Source organism: Antrostomus carolinensis, unplaced genomic scaffold (genome assembly GCF_000700745.2).
Source record: "Antrostomus carolinensis isolate BGI_N321 unplaced genomic scaffold, ASM70074v2 scaffold15408, whole genome shotgun sequence".
Lineage (NCBI taxonomy): Eukaryota > Metazoa > Chordata > Aves > Caprimulgiformes > Caprimulgidae > Antrostomus > Antrostomus carolinensis.
Genome location: NW_010333802.1, coordinates 1 through 16,285, shown reverse-complemented (window position 1 = coordinate 16,285; position 16,285 = coordinate 1). Strand labels below are relative to the sequence as shown.

At 35.7% G+C, this 16,285-nt stretch overlaps 1 protein-coding gene across 1 annotated transcript; it reads right to left on the bottom strand.

The window, feature by feature from the left end:
- Window positions 1-272: 272 nt before the first annotated feature.
- Window positions 273-13,412, bottom strand: LOC104518271 (transmembrane protein 180). Its single transcript, XM_010173998.2, has 6 exons — window positions 13,257-13,412; window positions 11,780-12,514; window positions 8,960-9,114; window positions 7,396-7,479; window positions 6,252-6,395; window positions 273-402 (listed from the first exon to the last, which is right to left on the bottom strand). The coding sequence occupies exons 1-6, from the start codon at window positions 13,407-13,409 to the stop codon at window positions 273-275; spliced, it is 1,401 nt and encodes a 466-aa protein (XP_010172300.1). The 5' UTR covers window positions 13,410-13,412.
- Window positions 13,413-16,285: the final 2,873 nt, after the last annotated feature.

Below are 16,285 nucleotides of genomic sequence, written 5' to 3'. Positions count from 1 at the left end.
CAATGACCAGTATGTACTTTATTTAGTAATTAAGGATAAAGTCCATTAAAGGCAAACAACTGAAATAGAAAAATCTCTGCGTAGGCTCAGTATTAAGGCTGAATGTGATCTGTGTTATCCGGTCTATACAGACTGAAGAATGAAACTTTTTTGAAATGGCTCAAACTGTGTTAGGTCTGATGGTCTATTTAATAGAATTTTGCTTTTTCACATTTAAAATCTAACTCTTTTGTGGTACAGTTCAGCAGATTTACTGACCAACTGTTACATATTTAGCGTACAGCTGTGACATGACTGTTCTGGATTGAAAAGGGAGTCCACGTCAGGATCTGTGTGACTGCAATGCACAGTGGAACCAGACAGATCAAATAGAACATGGCATCATGAAGACCTAAAAACAAACTGGTGAAGAAGAAAACACAGCTTTGAAGATGAAGAAGATTAACTTTCATGGTTAATTCACAACAAATAATTTTTAAAGCATTCACATTATATACATATACACAGCATATTCACGTAACTGTGTAAAATAAATTCTAAATAAAATAATATCTCAGATATAAAATGTACTTCAATATTTTCTAATTTTACATAGAAATATGTATTTTATGTTGTTTCCTCCTTTCATAATAGCTGGGAGGAAATTAAATAATTGGCACACAAAGTGTTAATTTTAATACATGATATGCAACCTAATAAATCCTGTTCACTACTTTAGTACACACCTGTATTATGTAATATAGAAATCAATTTAAGCAATATAATCCAATTACAGAACAGAGCATTTGAAAAGGTTTGGTAAGTCTGAAAAATCTGGAGGAGAAAGAAAAGCAGAAAATGGAAGCAGTCATTTTAATATGAAATTATTTTATTTAAGTTAAAATCTGTGCTCCTAGCTCTGCACAGTGTGTTGTTATAGTTGCTAGATGGAAGTAATGATTAATGCACTAAATTCAGGTATGGTGTAAAGGGCTGTTTGAAGTATCAAGTCTTATTTAGCTTTGTTTTAAAATAAATTGTTACAAGATAATATAAACCATAAAAAGAATACATGTGAAATTAACCCTCACTCTCATTTATTCTCATGGATGCATGGTATTTCCTCAGCTAAATCTTCTTTAAGGAATAAGAGATAAAGGAATCAGCAAATATGAATCAAAAAAGAAAATACAGCAGTTAAACGAGTTCCCTTTTATGAACAGTATGGCTTCTGACAGCTCAAAGCATACATTTAGGCATTCATCCAGTAGCTAGAATCATTATCTGCTGGCATTCTGTTAATTATTGGATTCTAATTACTTAAATATCAGGAAAGTCAACTCAAGCTGAGAAACAGCCCCTAAATGAACTTTCTCTCCATGAGGCAGTTTATGTTATTTTCTATTTTTTTATCATTCAGGGATGAGATAGGAGACTTGCAGAACAGCTATGGACATATTCCAAAAAACCTGAAATCTGTACAAAAAACTGTGTCATTAACTTGAGCAGGCTTCTGAACAAAACCGAAGAGTTTCTCTGACTGATAAAAGAATCAACTCATGTCTCACTGCGTTTAACAGAAAAAATGCTTGCAACCTCCAGCACAGATTTATTCCTTCATACATACATACACTCACACAATGATCACTATTTATCTCAAGTCATGGACATGCTAATGCTACATAAGGAAACAAAAAACCCACAGGCTTACAAGTGAATCACTTAATCACTTGGGCAATTGCATTTAAGACTGGAAGTGTTCACTAGCAGGTCACTGGTCCACAGCCAATGTTTATTGGCAGTGACAATAATTTACCATTTGGACATTGTTTACTGGCCCACATTCAATTGCATTTTCAGTCCACCTACAAGGGGCCCACATCAGCGTCAGCAGGGAGGCCACAGACAAATTACTCACCTATCTAAAGATGAAAACAGGACTAGGACACAGTTAACAGGATGCCGGGGCTTGTGCTTTGCCAGTTCTGCACACTAAAGAGGACTGCAGTGTTCAGTACTAAAATTATTCCATCTTTATACATGGACTTCAGGAAGAACAAAAAAAAAGAAAGAACATCTGCCAGATCACTCACACTGGTGCAATCCTGATTTGGTTTCATTGGAACAATGTTGGTTTAAGAAAATAATATTACCTATTGTACTGTAAAACCTTGTTACTGCAGGAATTATGCAAAATATCTATTTCATTAGGGACTGGGATAAATCAAGAGCAGAGCTCAGATATCATCGTAATAACATCTGGAATAGTAACTTCTGAAATTTCCATGTCTACATTTTTTTGCACATGCAGGAATAAGACATACTCTGTCACTAAACAGCCCCTGTATCACTCCAAATAGAATGTGATGTAGTTCAGTCATTCATTATGAAAGCATCAACAGTTTAAAGTGCCTCCAATAAATAACAAAGAGTTGCTGTCAAATAACTTCATTCTGAAGAATGAATTTGAAAAGCACACTTTTAAAAGAAGTTACCTGTACTTGCAGTAGCTCTCCAGAAGAGGGAGGTTTTAAACCAGGTTATCTTCTCCATAGCCAAAAACCCCCCCAACCAATCAACCAACCAACTAAAAAAACCCCAAACAAAACAAACAAACAAACAAAGACCCCCAAGCCATATGGGGCGGGTAATGCTTTGCTATGATGACAGATCAAAAGAAATAAACCAAAACAAATCAGCACCAAAAACCCCAAACCAGGGCTACTGCATTCTGCAAGCTACTGCTCGAATTTTAAGGATACTTAAAATACTTCCTAAGCTTCCACTACAAAATGCTTAACTGATGTGTAATAAGCACATTCCCTACGAATGTGGGATAATGTGTGTATATTAATGTATCATGTGTAACACATACGGACTTGTGTACAATATATAGGCCGACCTAGTATGTGAAAAAGGTTACACCAAAAAGCAAGACGACTTCTGGAAGAGAGATACACTATTCATAGCAGAAGACATACTTCAGAGTTATGATACCAGAGGCAAAACCAAGAGATACTGGATTGCTGCTAAGGAAGAAGACATCACTGTGCCTGAGAGGATATTACCATTAAGGCAGAAGTAAAGAACTCGTACTGGTAAGTGAGAAGCTGGTGATGTTAATGGTCAGTTCAAAGGCTTCAGTACAGAGAAGAGAAAGTCCAGGTGTTTGGAATGCCTGGTGTAATGTACAGTACTGGGATCACTGTTCAGTGATAAATGTTTTCTCATTTCTGAAGAATCTTAACCATCCACTTGGTGGTGATACGATACCTCCCAGATGAAAGAAAAAGGGAACTGAATTTTATTTCTTCTAGACTTTTACTCTCTGTATAAAACCTCTTCACTGTCTTACCAACTTGGATGCCCTGCAGAATACAACAGTTATAGAAGCCACTGAGACAATGATGAATGATTGTCAAAAAGTCTTCCGGGATAAGAATTTCACTCACAACATGCCAGTTGTCCTAATAAGCTGCTCAGGAATGCAGTCTTTACTGAGACAGAGAACATACATGTGTGAATTGCTCAACAGCATAATGGCAACAAAAGACAGGCAAAGCTTAGAACCCATCAATTTATAGTTGGTTGGTGCGCTTACTGGAGATTTAGTACTCTAATGAGCAATAATGAAGTATTCTGATCATCACCAAACTTCCTGAGGGTACATCCTGCCCGATCATCCAGATCATTAATAAAGATGTTAAACAGGACTGGACCCAGTATAGACCCTTAGGGTAAACCACTAGTTACTGGCCTCCAACTAGACTTCATGCCACCACTAGATCACCACCCTCCAGTCAGTTTTCAACGTATCTCACTGTCTGCTCATCCAGCCCATATTATCAACAGTTTGCCTATGAGGATCTTATGGGAGATGGTGTCAAAGGCCTTACTGAAGTATGGGTAGACAACATCCACTGCTCTTCCCTTGTCTATGAGGCTAGTCATTTAATTATAGAAGTTTATCAAGTTGGTCAAGCATGACTTCCCCTTGGAGAAGCCATGGTGACTACTGCTGATGGTTTTATTATCCTTAATGTGCCTGGAAATGGTTTCCAGGATTAGCTGCTCCATCATTGTTGCTACGGTTTAACTTTCAGTTCAAGAAAAAATAAATAATTTAGAATTCAGCAGATAGTTTATGGTTTTGGACTTCATTGTCTCTTCTCCCAGTAAACAATATTGCTGGAAACTCTTAAGACAGACTTATGCAGGGCCCAAACATTTTGTTAATGCAGAATAAGGGTCGTCTGTGCTATCTTCACAGTTCACTACCACTACACCTAACAAAGTAAATGCTTTCCAGAAAATAGCTATTGCCAGCTTTGGAGAAGGAGGAAGGACGCAGCTGAGATTGCATTGGCATGGGTCTTAACATTTCATTATATATAATTCACATGTGTGAATTTTTTTTTTTCCCCAAAACAGTTTGAGCACATTTTAAGCAATCTCCTGTACTCAGTTTTGTTTGTCCCCAAACAACTTTGTCCTGAGACAAGTGTATTTTAGCAGCCCATGGCTGAAATCTGAGATCAGCTTATAGGGTTTAATATGTATAAGTAATTTTAGCTCAGTCAATGGTCTGAGTACATTGCCACGGGCAAACTGACTACCTAGAAACAACCTAAGTGGTCTGGTCTTTGTGGACTGTATGTCCACACTATAGTCCATTTACAAAGTGAAGGACGTGCACATTCACACCTGCATACATAAAAACACACACACACTGCTTCATATTTAAGAAATTTTTGCAGGGATGGCCAAGAGCGATATATAGTATATTTCAAGTGCTCTATGATTAACTGATCTCAGTTCTGTACCTTTTTGGTGTTCCTTGCCCTAGTGAAATAAATCAAATTTCAGGATGACTCAAGTGAAAATATAGGTTTTCGAGATGGAGCATTGAAAGTATTTCAACTCTATATACAATAAATTTATTGTTGCTATAGTCCAGAAGCTACTTTCTGGGGAAAAAAAGATTTACAACTACTGTGATTTATAATCCATCCACAAAGGGATAATTTCTCTGATTGAAAGGGATCAGAACTGCAGTTTTTATGTTTTAAATCTGAATTATCTGAGTCATCAAAATGAATATATTCATCCCTTTCATATCCACATTCAGTTCAACCTACCACTCTTCTGCAAAAATCACATGTTATGTGACATTATATTGAGGCTCATGTCCTCTGCACATCATGTCACTAGCTGGCTATCTACAGAATGTATTAAAATAAAATTAACTGTTCTCACACATAGCCTCAAACTTAAGCTTTCTTTGCTTGTGTCAGGATGCTTTTCTGAAGACCACTTGTTGTCATTTTATGTCATGCTTTTCCTCATACACTTTCTTTTTAGAAAATTCCTCAAATATGAAACATTCTGCTAGCCTTAGGTGACACATAAGTAATTTCTTGTTCAAGAGCTATTTATCTTCACTGAAGTTCATATACAATTGTCTTCTATGTATTTTTAAGGTTTCTACTCAAAATGTAGGAGAGCTATGTAGTTTTCAGGATATTCATGCTGTTCTCTCAAGCAAATCCTAATCAGGACTGATTTTTGCCTTTTAGTTCTGACTTCAGTTATTCCTTATGTTGCCACGTCCTCTTGGTCATAAACAGCCTATGACCCTTTCAGTGTACTGACTCCCTGTTAATTTGTTTTTATAGAAGCCCATGCATTTCCAATATGCTAACTAGCAACCACAGCTTTATGCTGTGCATTAAGGTCTCTGGGGACTGCAATGAAATCATTAGCATCAGAATGGTAAGTAGTATTGAAGCCAAAATTATACTCCTACTTGAGGCAAATTCCCTCCCTCCAGTGATTATACTGCTTTCCCTCAAACAAAAATGTCTCTTTAATGCAACCCTATTAGGATTATATATTTAAGGATGTAAGTTTACAAGATAAACAAAACACAGAAGCCAGGACAACATGTATAAGAGGTATTAGGTGATCTTAAACCTATTTTTTCTTCTTTATTTGCAATAGAACAGGAGATGGTCTACTACTGAAATGTATTATTTGTTTTTCAAAATTACGTAGATATCCTCATGTGTACTGTTTAATAAATAATTTATTCTTTAAAAAATTCTAGAAAACATTTCTATTTCTATGAAGATGAAAAACAACTGGAAAATATTTTTAAAGCACTCATTTTTGAAGTGCTGTTGATACAAACTAATTGCAGTTTGATTTGCTTTCAGATGACAGGATTATTTCACGTTAATTCCTATGATTTTAAGTATCCCTTTTGAACTCACCTTGGATCAGGCTGAGCAACTCCATTATTCAGGTTCTCATATCCAAATTGATTTAGTATTGTAACCACAAGCATTGGAGCCAAAGATTGGGCAGGCTTGGTAAATAAAGCATTGGTACCAAAAACCATAGAGGAAAGTGGTGATCTAAAATATTTAGGGAAAAAAACAAATGAACATGCAACACAAACTTATTAGTATATTAATTACAATAGTAATTTAAAAAAATCCTCTTAATATGCAAATGCTAACTATCATGATACTTAGCTTTTATAGTTCACACATTACAGCAAACAGATCAGTTATCATAATGAAATTTAATTTTTTTTGGAAATGAAAGGTAATAAACCTCTGGGGTATATATACAGCTTGGACCCAATTCTGAAATGACTTGCACCCAAGTTCAACTTTGTGCACATTTAGTAATTACTGAAGTTAACTTCGACTGAACTGTGCATGGAGAATTAATTATAACTTAAGAATTTACATGCATGAGGCCAGAAAAGGAGGCATTTTTTTTTCCTCATGAAAGAAATAGTTCTCACCTTCGAGAGGCAAGTCCTTTAATATAGTGACCAGGATTGAATCTGCACTTACATAAACATTAATGGAATCAACAGGAAGTTATCTGCACTTTGATAAAAACCCAAAAGATCCATGAGTTGTAATATGCTACATCACATGAGGTTTCAACAATTTTTATTTCAGAGGGATAACAGCAACCAGTTTGACTTCGAAATTTGCACTTTAAGTAGCATAGGCAAAGCTTTCTAAACACTTTTTCCAGGTTAAAAAGGCCTTATTCAGAAAATTCCCTAAGTGACAATAGATGTATATGGTTAAAAAATAATTAAATTGAAGCTAACAGAAAAAACACACAAAAACCCTGAAAGCCTTGGCTTATATTGCAGTATAATTAAAACTAGAAATGACCTAACAATCTGTTTAAATTACTCTGCTGAAGTAACCACAGGAAACTTTATTCCATTTTTTATCTTTACTTATGGTAACTTGCTCTTACAAAAACTATTTCTGTGTCAAGGATCCAAGATCATTTACTGTCTTGTCTTTGATATAATCTAACTTATGAAAGAGTAACATGTCAATTAGATTGCATATTTAAAAAAACCACTTAAGACTGACATACCTCCGCTTGTGCTTTACTAAATCTGCATCAACAATATCTGCCAAAGGCAAGTTGAACAAACTAAACGAAGCTAGTACAATTACCCTAGAGAAAGACAAAATATTTAAGTTGTTCATAGTTATTATATATACTTTCATCATGAAATCATAACTGACATTCTAACATATACATCCCAACACTGACAATTCTGCAAAGACACAAAGCTGAGACGTTCTTCAAAACATGGTGATATAAACATGCTGGTTAAACAGCAGTTCTGAAAGCATTATTAGATCTGCTCTTAATTGAGAATTAGAAATCAATATTCAAACCTAAAAGATGGGGGTTTTGCTTTTTTTTTTCCTGGACATTGGTGCAAAAGGTCATAAATACTTGCTTGAGATTATCAGTAAATGTAATTTAAAATTACATGGAGAAAAGAAAGACCTTGGAAGAAAGAGAAAAATTGCTCTTGAAATCTAAAAAGGACATGAGCATTATTGGAAAGACTACATGGAAGACAAACTTCAAAGTGGGAGAATTAGAATAGTAAAAATATTTTATATGTATCCTTATGTATATATTTACATTTAAACAAACACACACACACACACACAAAACAAATCTGATTCTCAACAAACTCCTAAGTGAAACCATAAACTCAGATATTATGATTTCTATGTCTTATTGAATTTTTGGTATGATTAACTTTTACTTTCAAGAAGCTTTGAACATTAGCACTTTAAACATACAATCTTCAGATACCTTAGATTTTTTTCCTGGGGAAATCAAAATATATCTTCCTCATTTAAAGAGTGCAGGTAATGAAATTCAATTTATTGTTCACACAATTCAGTGTTACAGTAGCCCGTGACTGAAATACTGAAAATAAGAATGAAAACAAGGGGGGAAAAAAGAAGATGACAAAAAGGAGGGTAGGAAAGAACATGTAAAAAGAAAGCAATGAAATAGAAAATAAAGAAATAAAATCTAACTGCTCTAACAGTACTCTGATGCAAACAAGTCTCTATTTTTAAATAAGGTTTTCTATGTATCATAATATACTACTTCTGTGAAAATACTACTTCTTGGCATTATACTTACCCAGTACCAGTGGAAATGTGACTGAGTACTGGTTACCCAACAGATACCTGACATACTGATATTTGTTTTGCAGTTCAAGACACAAGTGTTCATGCAATACAAAATGAGTTCTGAGCTCTCCTAGCAAATAGTCTCTGAAGGCTTCCTCTACTGAGATCTTCTGTGTCTATGTGGATGAGAAGAGGTTCTGCTTCCCTTGAATCCCATGTTAAAGCAGATGTGTGGCTGGAGGCATATGGTCACAAACCTTAATTACTGATCATTTTTAAGGCTTTGGGGGGGAGGGGGGGGGGTTAGGCAGAAATTAAAAGCTGAAGCAGAATAAAATGAAAATGGAGTTTCAACTTTTCTGACAAGTGAAACGGAAAAGGAAAAAAAAACATAAAAGCAGTGGTAGAATCTTCATGCTATTAAAAACAAGTGTCCACTCTGTTAGAATTATTTAAGCCACATCCATGAATAGAGAACTGTATTTACTTACATGTTTGTTGTGAGATAAAATGCCAACAGATAATAGTGTTCTGGCCCTAGAACAAACATGACAGCAGCAGCTACTCCTTCAAAGTAAAAGGAAAACAAGATGATTCTGTAATAACCAAACTTCTTCAGTGAAGCATGACTGAGAAGAACAAGGCACTGAAAAGATAATACATAAACATATCTGATGAAACATATACAGTATCTCAGCATTAGGAGAGCTATAAAGCACAAATGAGACCTAAATTATTACTACCCATTAAAGAAAAAAAAAAAAAAAAAGCCAAACCAACCCTTTCTACAAAGTTCAATCCAAATAAGAGTTGAACAAAGAGAACCTTCTACTGACTCAACCAGTGCTACCTCTACCAGTTAAGAATGGTAAAACTAGCCAGCTGAGAACTACTATATCCTGAGGAAAATAGTTTCCCACATTGCCAAACTATTATTTAAAGCTCGTGATCATTATGTTTGATATCCCTTTTTGCTCTCTACAATTGCCTGAAAGGAGGGTGTAGTGAGGTGGGGGTTGGTCTCTTCTCCCACATAACAAGTGATAGGACAAGATGGAACAGCCTTAAGTTGCACCAGGGGAGGTTTAGGTTGGATATTAGGACAAAAATCTTCACTGAAAGGGTTGTCAAGTACTGGAACAGGCTGCCCAGGGAAGTGGTGGAGTCACCATCCCTGGAGGTATTCAAAGCACGTGTAGATGTGGTTTAGTGGTGAATTGGCAATGCCAGGTTAAAGATTGGACTAGATGATCATAATGGTCTTTTCCAACCAAACTCTTCTATGATTCTATGATATTCAGATGAAGAAGAGGAAAAAATTCTCCTTGTACATTTGTTCTCACATTTAAATGCTTTAACATAATGAATAAAACCAGGATGCTACAGTCAGACAAAGATTACTTTGGCAAATAATATTTAAAGAAGCTCAAGTTTTCTACTTAAACCAATGATCAGGGAAGTAAAAGAAACCTGGAAAGTTGGTATAAGAAAAAGATTTGGTTGTAGAAACTTAAACATACTCCTCCCCTGGCTGTTCTCAGGCATTTTGCAGAGAAGTGCTCACACTAGAAATGGTCAGGCATTATGTTAATGCATGTTATTGTAAAAACCATGACCCTGTCTCCCTCTAATTGAGAAATAACCCTGTCTCAGGAAGTACTTATGATTTAGAAAATTACTTAAATTACCTGCACATTTCTAAGACTGCATATTTCTAAGAAAAATACTAACTTGATGCAAATTTAATTTTGTTTGTCTATGTTTCAGCAACAAGGTTTTCCTTGTAGGCAGGTTTTATTCTTCACACTCACTACTAAACGGAACAGAAGCTGAATTCTAGTTTAGTACAGGCTGCTGAAGCACAGTTCATAAGAAGGGGCTTTATTTTACAGGGGTTGGGCGCTTTTCGAGTAAGTGAAGTTCAGGACATTACCAAGAGACAATTCTCTTGTGATATCTTGAGCTCAAAAGGACAAAACCTGTGAAAAATAAGGTCACAGCAAACTCTCTATGGTTCAGTGACCCTCTAGACAAAGAGTTGCTGGGGAGCAGAGAGATGCATTTCCTGAAAGACTGTTTCATGCTGTTGCACTGATTTTATCAACAAAAGTGATTGCTGTATATTGAGTGTAAAATTATCTAAGCTTTCGTAATTTCTGATTTATTTACAAGGTTCATCAGCTAACTGTTTGAGTTACAGAAAAAAAACTTATTTAACCTGTGGTAATGATAAAAGTTGAAATGATAGGTATTTAGGAGTTACGGCACATAGAAGGTCCATTTAGGATTTGTATGTTATATATGCAAAAGCCAAAACGGTAACTGAAATTGAGCTGTGAATTCTAGTTGCACTTTCATGTACCTTCTTTTACATCTTTCTTACTGAAAACCATTACAAAACAGCCTGATTTTCAGAAATTCTGAACACCATCAGCACCTATGACGAAAGTCAGGATATCCAGATTTTTGAGTATCCTGACTTTCATCATCCAACAAGTAAACACAGCGAACATTTGAAAAGATCTAGTGCAAAAAGGTAGAAGGGAATGAACAGAATTTTTTTATTCACTCCAGACAAGTATGTTTACATTCTGTGGGACATATTTTTGCTGCTTTTCTTGTTCTCACACATTATTTGTTTGGGTTCTCTCTTTTCTTTTCCAGTTCATTACTCCTCCCCTCATCCCTGAGTGGGGTCTTGAAAGTATCTCTCTCTCCCCAGTAAACGTAGCTGACAAAGACAGCAAATAACAAAATAAGTAGGAACATACTATTCTCCAAAAGCAGCTATTTAGAGTTTTGTTTGGTTCCCATGACTGAGATACCACAGATTGCGACAACACTTTTAATACCTAATACTTTTTCTAGTGTTTTGTGCAGTTTATCTCAGAAACTTCCTGAAAAAAGAGATTATTCTTTAATCATGTATTACAAAACAAAATAAAAAAGAATTCAGAATTCTGTAGATTTTGCTTTTAGAAACTTTTTATCTTGACCATGTTTTTCATTCCTTTATACTTAGGTATTATAAACCCTGTAGGACACAAAACATTCACTCCTTGCATATCTGGATCTTACACCCTTGTAAACAGGTATTCTCCCAGCCTGCCTGCTTGTCCCTTCTCCCTACCCTACCTCACACCTGGTTAGTGTGAACATCGAGGGATTTCCTTCTTTTAGAGCTCAGTATGGCCAACGGCTTATGGTGGATACAGCATTTTTCCAACAGTGTAAATGCATACCTTAAGCTAATGAAAACTAGTAAAACACCAAGTTTTCATATTTTGAAATAAAAAAGTGTAACTGCCTACCTGAGGACAAATAAAGCCTGCTCCATACATTATACTTCTTATTGAGGAAGAAAGGACATCCTTAGGAATAAGATTATCCGCGAAGATCATCATAAAATTGTTGCAGAAGGCTAGGTGGAAGACTTGGAAGAAATTCATTGTTACAAAAAATAAAAAATTTTTCTCTGTCATAATCTGTTTGGTCAATGAAATTACAGAGGACCAGGAGAGAGCTCCATCACTGTTTTCCAGATCAGTATTCGCTGTACAGATTTCTCTCTGTTCATATTGACTCGTACTATATTTGCCTGTGTAACACATACAGGCTGTTGCTAACACTGCGACCAAAACGGTGAAAGCTTGAAAACAGGCAAAATTTTCCATATTATCTGATACGAGACCACAGAAGAGAATGCTTGTTGATCCAATTAATGTTGCTACCTGGTTATATTTAATAAGCTGAAGCCTACTTTCATGCCTTGTTGAAATTTCTGCGAAGAGCGCGCACTGCGCTAGAAGCACAAATGTAAGCAAACCATCAAACGCACATAAGGCAACAACGAGGTGAAGACCACTCAGCCAGTCACCTTCTTCATAATGTTTCCAAGGAAACCAAGGAAGCAAAAAGGCCAATGCATATAAAGGAGCTCCATATAAAATTGAAAACTGGCGTCTTGAGCAGCACGTGAATTTGGAGTTATCTTGAATATAGCCAAACAGAGGATCGTTAATGGCATTCCAGATCATAAATACAACCTGCGGCAAACAAGTAAGAAACACAACAGAATTTATCATTACCGTAATTTTACAAACACAGAAGTAATACACATCATATTTATTTAAAGTAAATCTCTATTCAAAGAATAAAGAAAGATGAAAGTTTCTCAGGTCAAAACAGACTCCAGACCAAATTCTTAAAGGTGTTCACAGTAATTTTGAAAAATTAGATGAATAACTAGGCAGGTGCCCAGCTCCATGTGAAATAAATCCCTGTCCCTAAGACTTCACTCCTTCAAAAGCTTATGTATCTGGGCTTTCATCTTGCAAAGCTCAGATATTACTCTCCCAGCAAGTAATTCAAAACATGAGCTGGCCCATTACTTTCAGGAAACCATTTACAACAAGAGTTGCTCACGCAGATAATGACTTGCAGAATAAAGGCAGTATTTAAGTACTTAAACAGTCCATAGGAAAGCACTAATGTCAAACTATCCATGGAGCTGAGATGCAAGATTAGTTTAAAACATTACTTCAAGCTATCAAAGATAAAAATCTTTCCAGTAATTAAATTCTGGATATATTTAGTCAAAAGCCTGTAAATGATGTGCTTTATGGGTACCTTCAATTGCTTATGGATTAACTACATTGAAAATTAATTTACTGTAATTTGCAGAGCATCAAAAATTAATTAATAATAATTTTTTAAAAAAGAGATTTTGTTATGATAACACAGACACATAGAACAACACGGTAATCAAAATATTCCACTGTACAATACCTGTGCTTGATGAAATGCTGCTTCTGAAATTTTGTATCGGTTTAGGAAAAGCTTAACGTAGTAGAAATTAAAGATACTGTTCATCATTCCAGCACCTAACGTAGTCATGGAATATGCCAGTGCATTAGGATGAATTCCCAAAACAAACTTCATCTTCCATAAGTACAACTCTCTTCTTCCTCAAGTTACAGAAAAGAATTACAACAGTTGGTAGAATAACTTTCCAAATTAAAATAACAAGGGAGATCTGCTTGTTTCAGAGGTGCTGAAATGGATTCTTAGAGGGAAATTTCCCCATTCTTACTTTCTTTTTTTTTTTTTAATGAAAAAAACATTTTACTGAGTTATAACACACTAAGCACAAAATTGAATAGATGCAGAATATTAAGAAGTCAGTGACATTTCTAAATCCTTCTTAACTGGTGCACAGACTCAATATAAAAATCTGTTATTGCAAACACTAATCTTGGTGTAGGGTTCAAAGCAATTGCATACATTTTACATCTTTCTTGCCAGCTACATAGTTTTAGAATTATGGAGTGTGTAGGAATGAAGTGACTCAATTCATACCCTTCCATATTCCATTGCTATGAATGTCAAATGCAGCATACATTTAGATTAATATTTCTTTCAAACAAGTGCCATGTTTTGTCCTTGTATTTTTAAATGTTAATTGTTAACAAGCCATGGAAGCAATACTTTCACCTAATAAACTAATGAGATGTGAACAGAAACCAGAAAACAATCTAAATATCTTTTAATAGTTTAAACATTCACATTGTATAAAAGACTGCATGTAAATAACAAGTACAGCATTTTAAGTATGTCCAAATAACAGAGATTCAGCCCAAGAATATAGAGTTCTTTAATATATCAAACAGATCTCCAGCCAACAAGTTTTTAAGATGCTGACTTTTTCCATCCATCCAGCAATTAACTTAAGCATGTTTGGTATAAACTAGCCCATAAAAATAGCTACATCCAGGGAACCTCTACCTTTTAAAGCAGAGTAATGACTACCTAAAGGCAGTCCTTGACCACATTCGATTCTATAAGCCAAATACAAATATATTTCTCCCAGGTGTCTATTCTTAACTGGGGCTTTATTCAGCTTTACATCTATTTGAAGGAAGCTGTCTGCCATTAATTTGGAGATACTTCAGGTTTAAATTTCAGCCTTACTATGCACAGTAACTCCAGAGTTTTACAACCTGCTTTTTATCAATACTCCAAATTTTGCTCCTCTGCATACTAACAATTTCATCCTAAATGTAATTTTCAAATATCCATCAAAATACTTAGTTTGAATACCTGCTTGCTCAGCTTGAAAAGCAGATGTATAAGCAGCTCCCTGAACTCATAAAAATGACCATGAAAGAAGCAGGAAATGAAAACCAAAGCTGTTTCCAGCCTTCCTGTGGTTTACAAAGTGGCTGAAGACAGGCTGCTGCGAGGGAAGATGGTCACTTCCCAATGGGCAGGCGAGGCCAGGGCAAGGCCACAGCTCAGGTACAGACTGGAGACGTGTCTGTTCTGGCAGAGGATGGAACAGCAGTTTTTCCACCCCCAGTACAGAAAATGAACTCCTGAAGAGCAAATAAAATGTGGATGCATATATATACTTACGATGCTCTAATATGAAACAAGATGCAAAGAGTACATAACTTTACAGGTTAAAAAAAAAATAATCAAACTGACAACTTGAACCATTTTTTTTTCTAAAGCAAATTTATTTGTAAGAATGTGACTGATTTTTTAGATGCTTGAGGATGATTGTGATAAATTTTCAAGGTTATTTTTCACAGAGCTACAGCTGTAGAGACAATTCCATTTTCAAGTGATGAAATTTTGCATTTTTGTAACAAGTTTGGTTTCACAAACTTTTACTGAGAAACCTAAAATTGAAAACATGCCCATTTGAAATATTTATTTTTAAAAAATAATTTTGATATGACTAACTGGAAAGTCATTACAGTAAGTATGTCATTGACAAGTATAACTTTTTTTTTTTTTTAAGAAGTGCCCATTCAAGCCTTCACAAATATACTTAATGAATTATTTATGTATTAGATATTAGGGCTTTTGGAAAGGTAGACTTTTCATCTCAATTTCTGGAGCCCCCAATAGACAATTGGGAGTCTCTTCTTTCCCTCAAATTCCATGAGCACCAAGAATAAACGTGCTTCAAACTAACAGTCATTTCTCAAATCATGTTTGACTCAATTCCTTCCCACACACAAACAAAAAAAAGTCCCCTCAGCTTCAGAAAATCTGAAAGTAAGAAAGAAATTTGAAAATTTCTTCAACAAAAACCTTCCAACAATGCACAAACAGGCCTCTAGTGCCATGACTAATTATAATACGCAAGATCTGACACACCTCTTTACACTAATTGGTACATCGGGCCCTGTACCTTGTTTATGAAACAGGTTCAATTAAGAAGTTGAGGTACCACACTTCCTTTCCCAGAAGACCTGCTCTTTAATTGTACAACAATGAAATCATGCATGAGTATCCCTTCCCTCTTCTTAGTAGTCAGCCTTTCTACTGAATAGGCTAAAGCACAGGTGTTGACATTTTGTGACTCACAGAAGGCAAATCAGTTTCAGAGATTTCGAGTGGTTACAACTGTGTGAACACAGATGAGTCAAAAGAACAGACTGAGGCTGTTCAGAGCAGTGAGATGCAGTGTGGCGTTACCTGCCTTTCTCCCAGAGCTGGATGGCAATCGCTAGAAGGAACTAGAGCATGAGTCTAAAGAAGAAAAGTGGATTCCCAAGTGGTAATAAATTTTGACTGAAGCTGACATCACGCTCTGCTGCGCCGAGTCCCAAACTGCAGCGCAGCGCTCACAGTCCTGACAAACTGGTTGGACACAAGTATCTTCCTCATCTTTCTTTCATGACTTGAACCACATTAAGACAGAACTAAGAATAAATGCTTTCCTAGTCCCGAGGGGCAGTACTAAGGGGAAGTGCTGCTGGAGCAGAGGGAAGATGCAGATAAAGCCCTGGGAGGAGGAGGGCAGG

Bases quoted from the DNA above. Each gene is read 5' to 3' on its own strand.
- LOC104518271 (XM_010173998.2), bottom strand. From the start codon at position 13,409: ATGAAGTTTGTTTTGGGAATTCATCCTAATGCACTGGCATATTCCATG. The intron at 7,480-8,959 runs GTAAGTAAATAC...GTCTTTCTCTAG, and splicing joins TTTTATCTCACAACAAACAT to GGTAATTGTACTAGCTTCGT. The intron at 403-6,251 runs GTGAGTTCAAAA...CTTCTTCACCAG, and splicing joins GTTGCTCAGCCTGATCCAAG to TTTGTTTTTAGGTCTTCATG.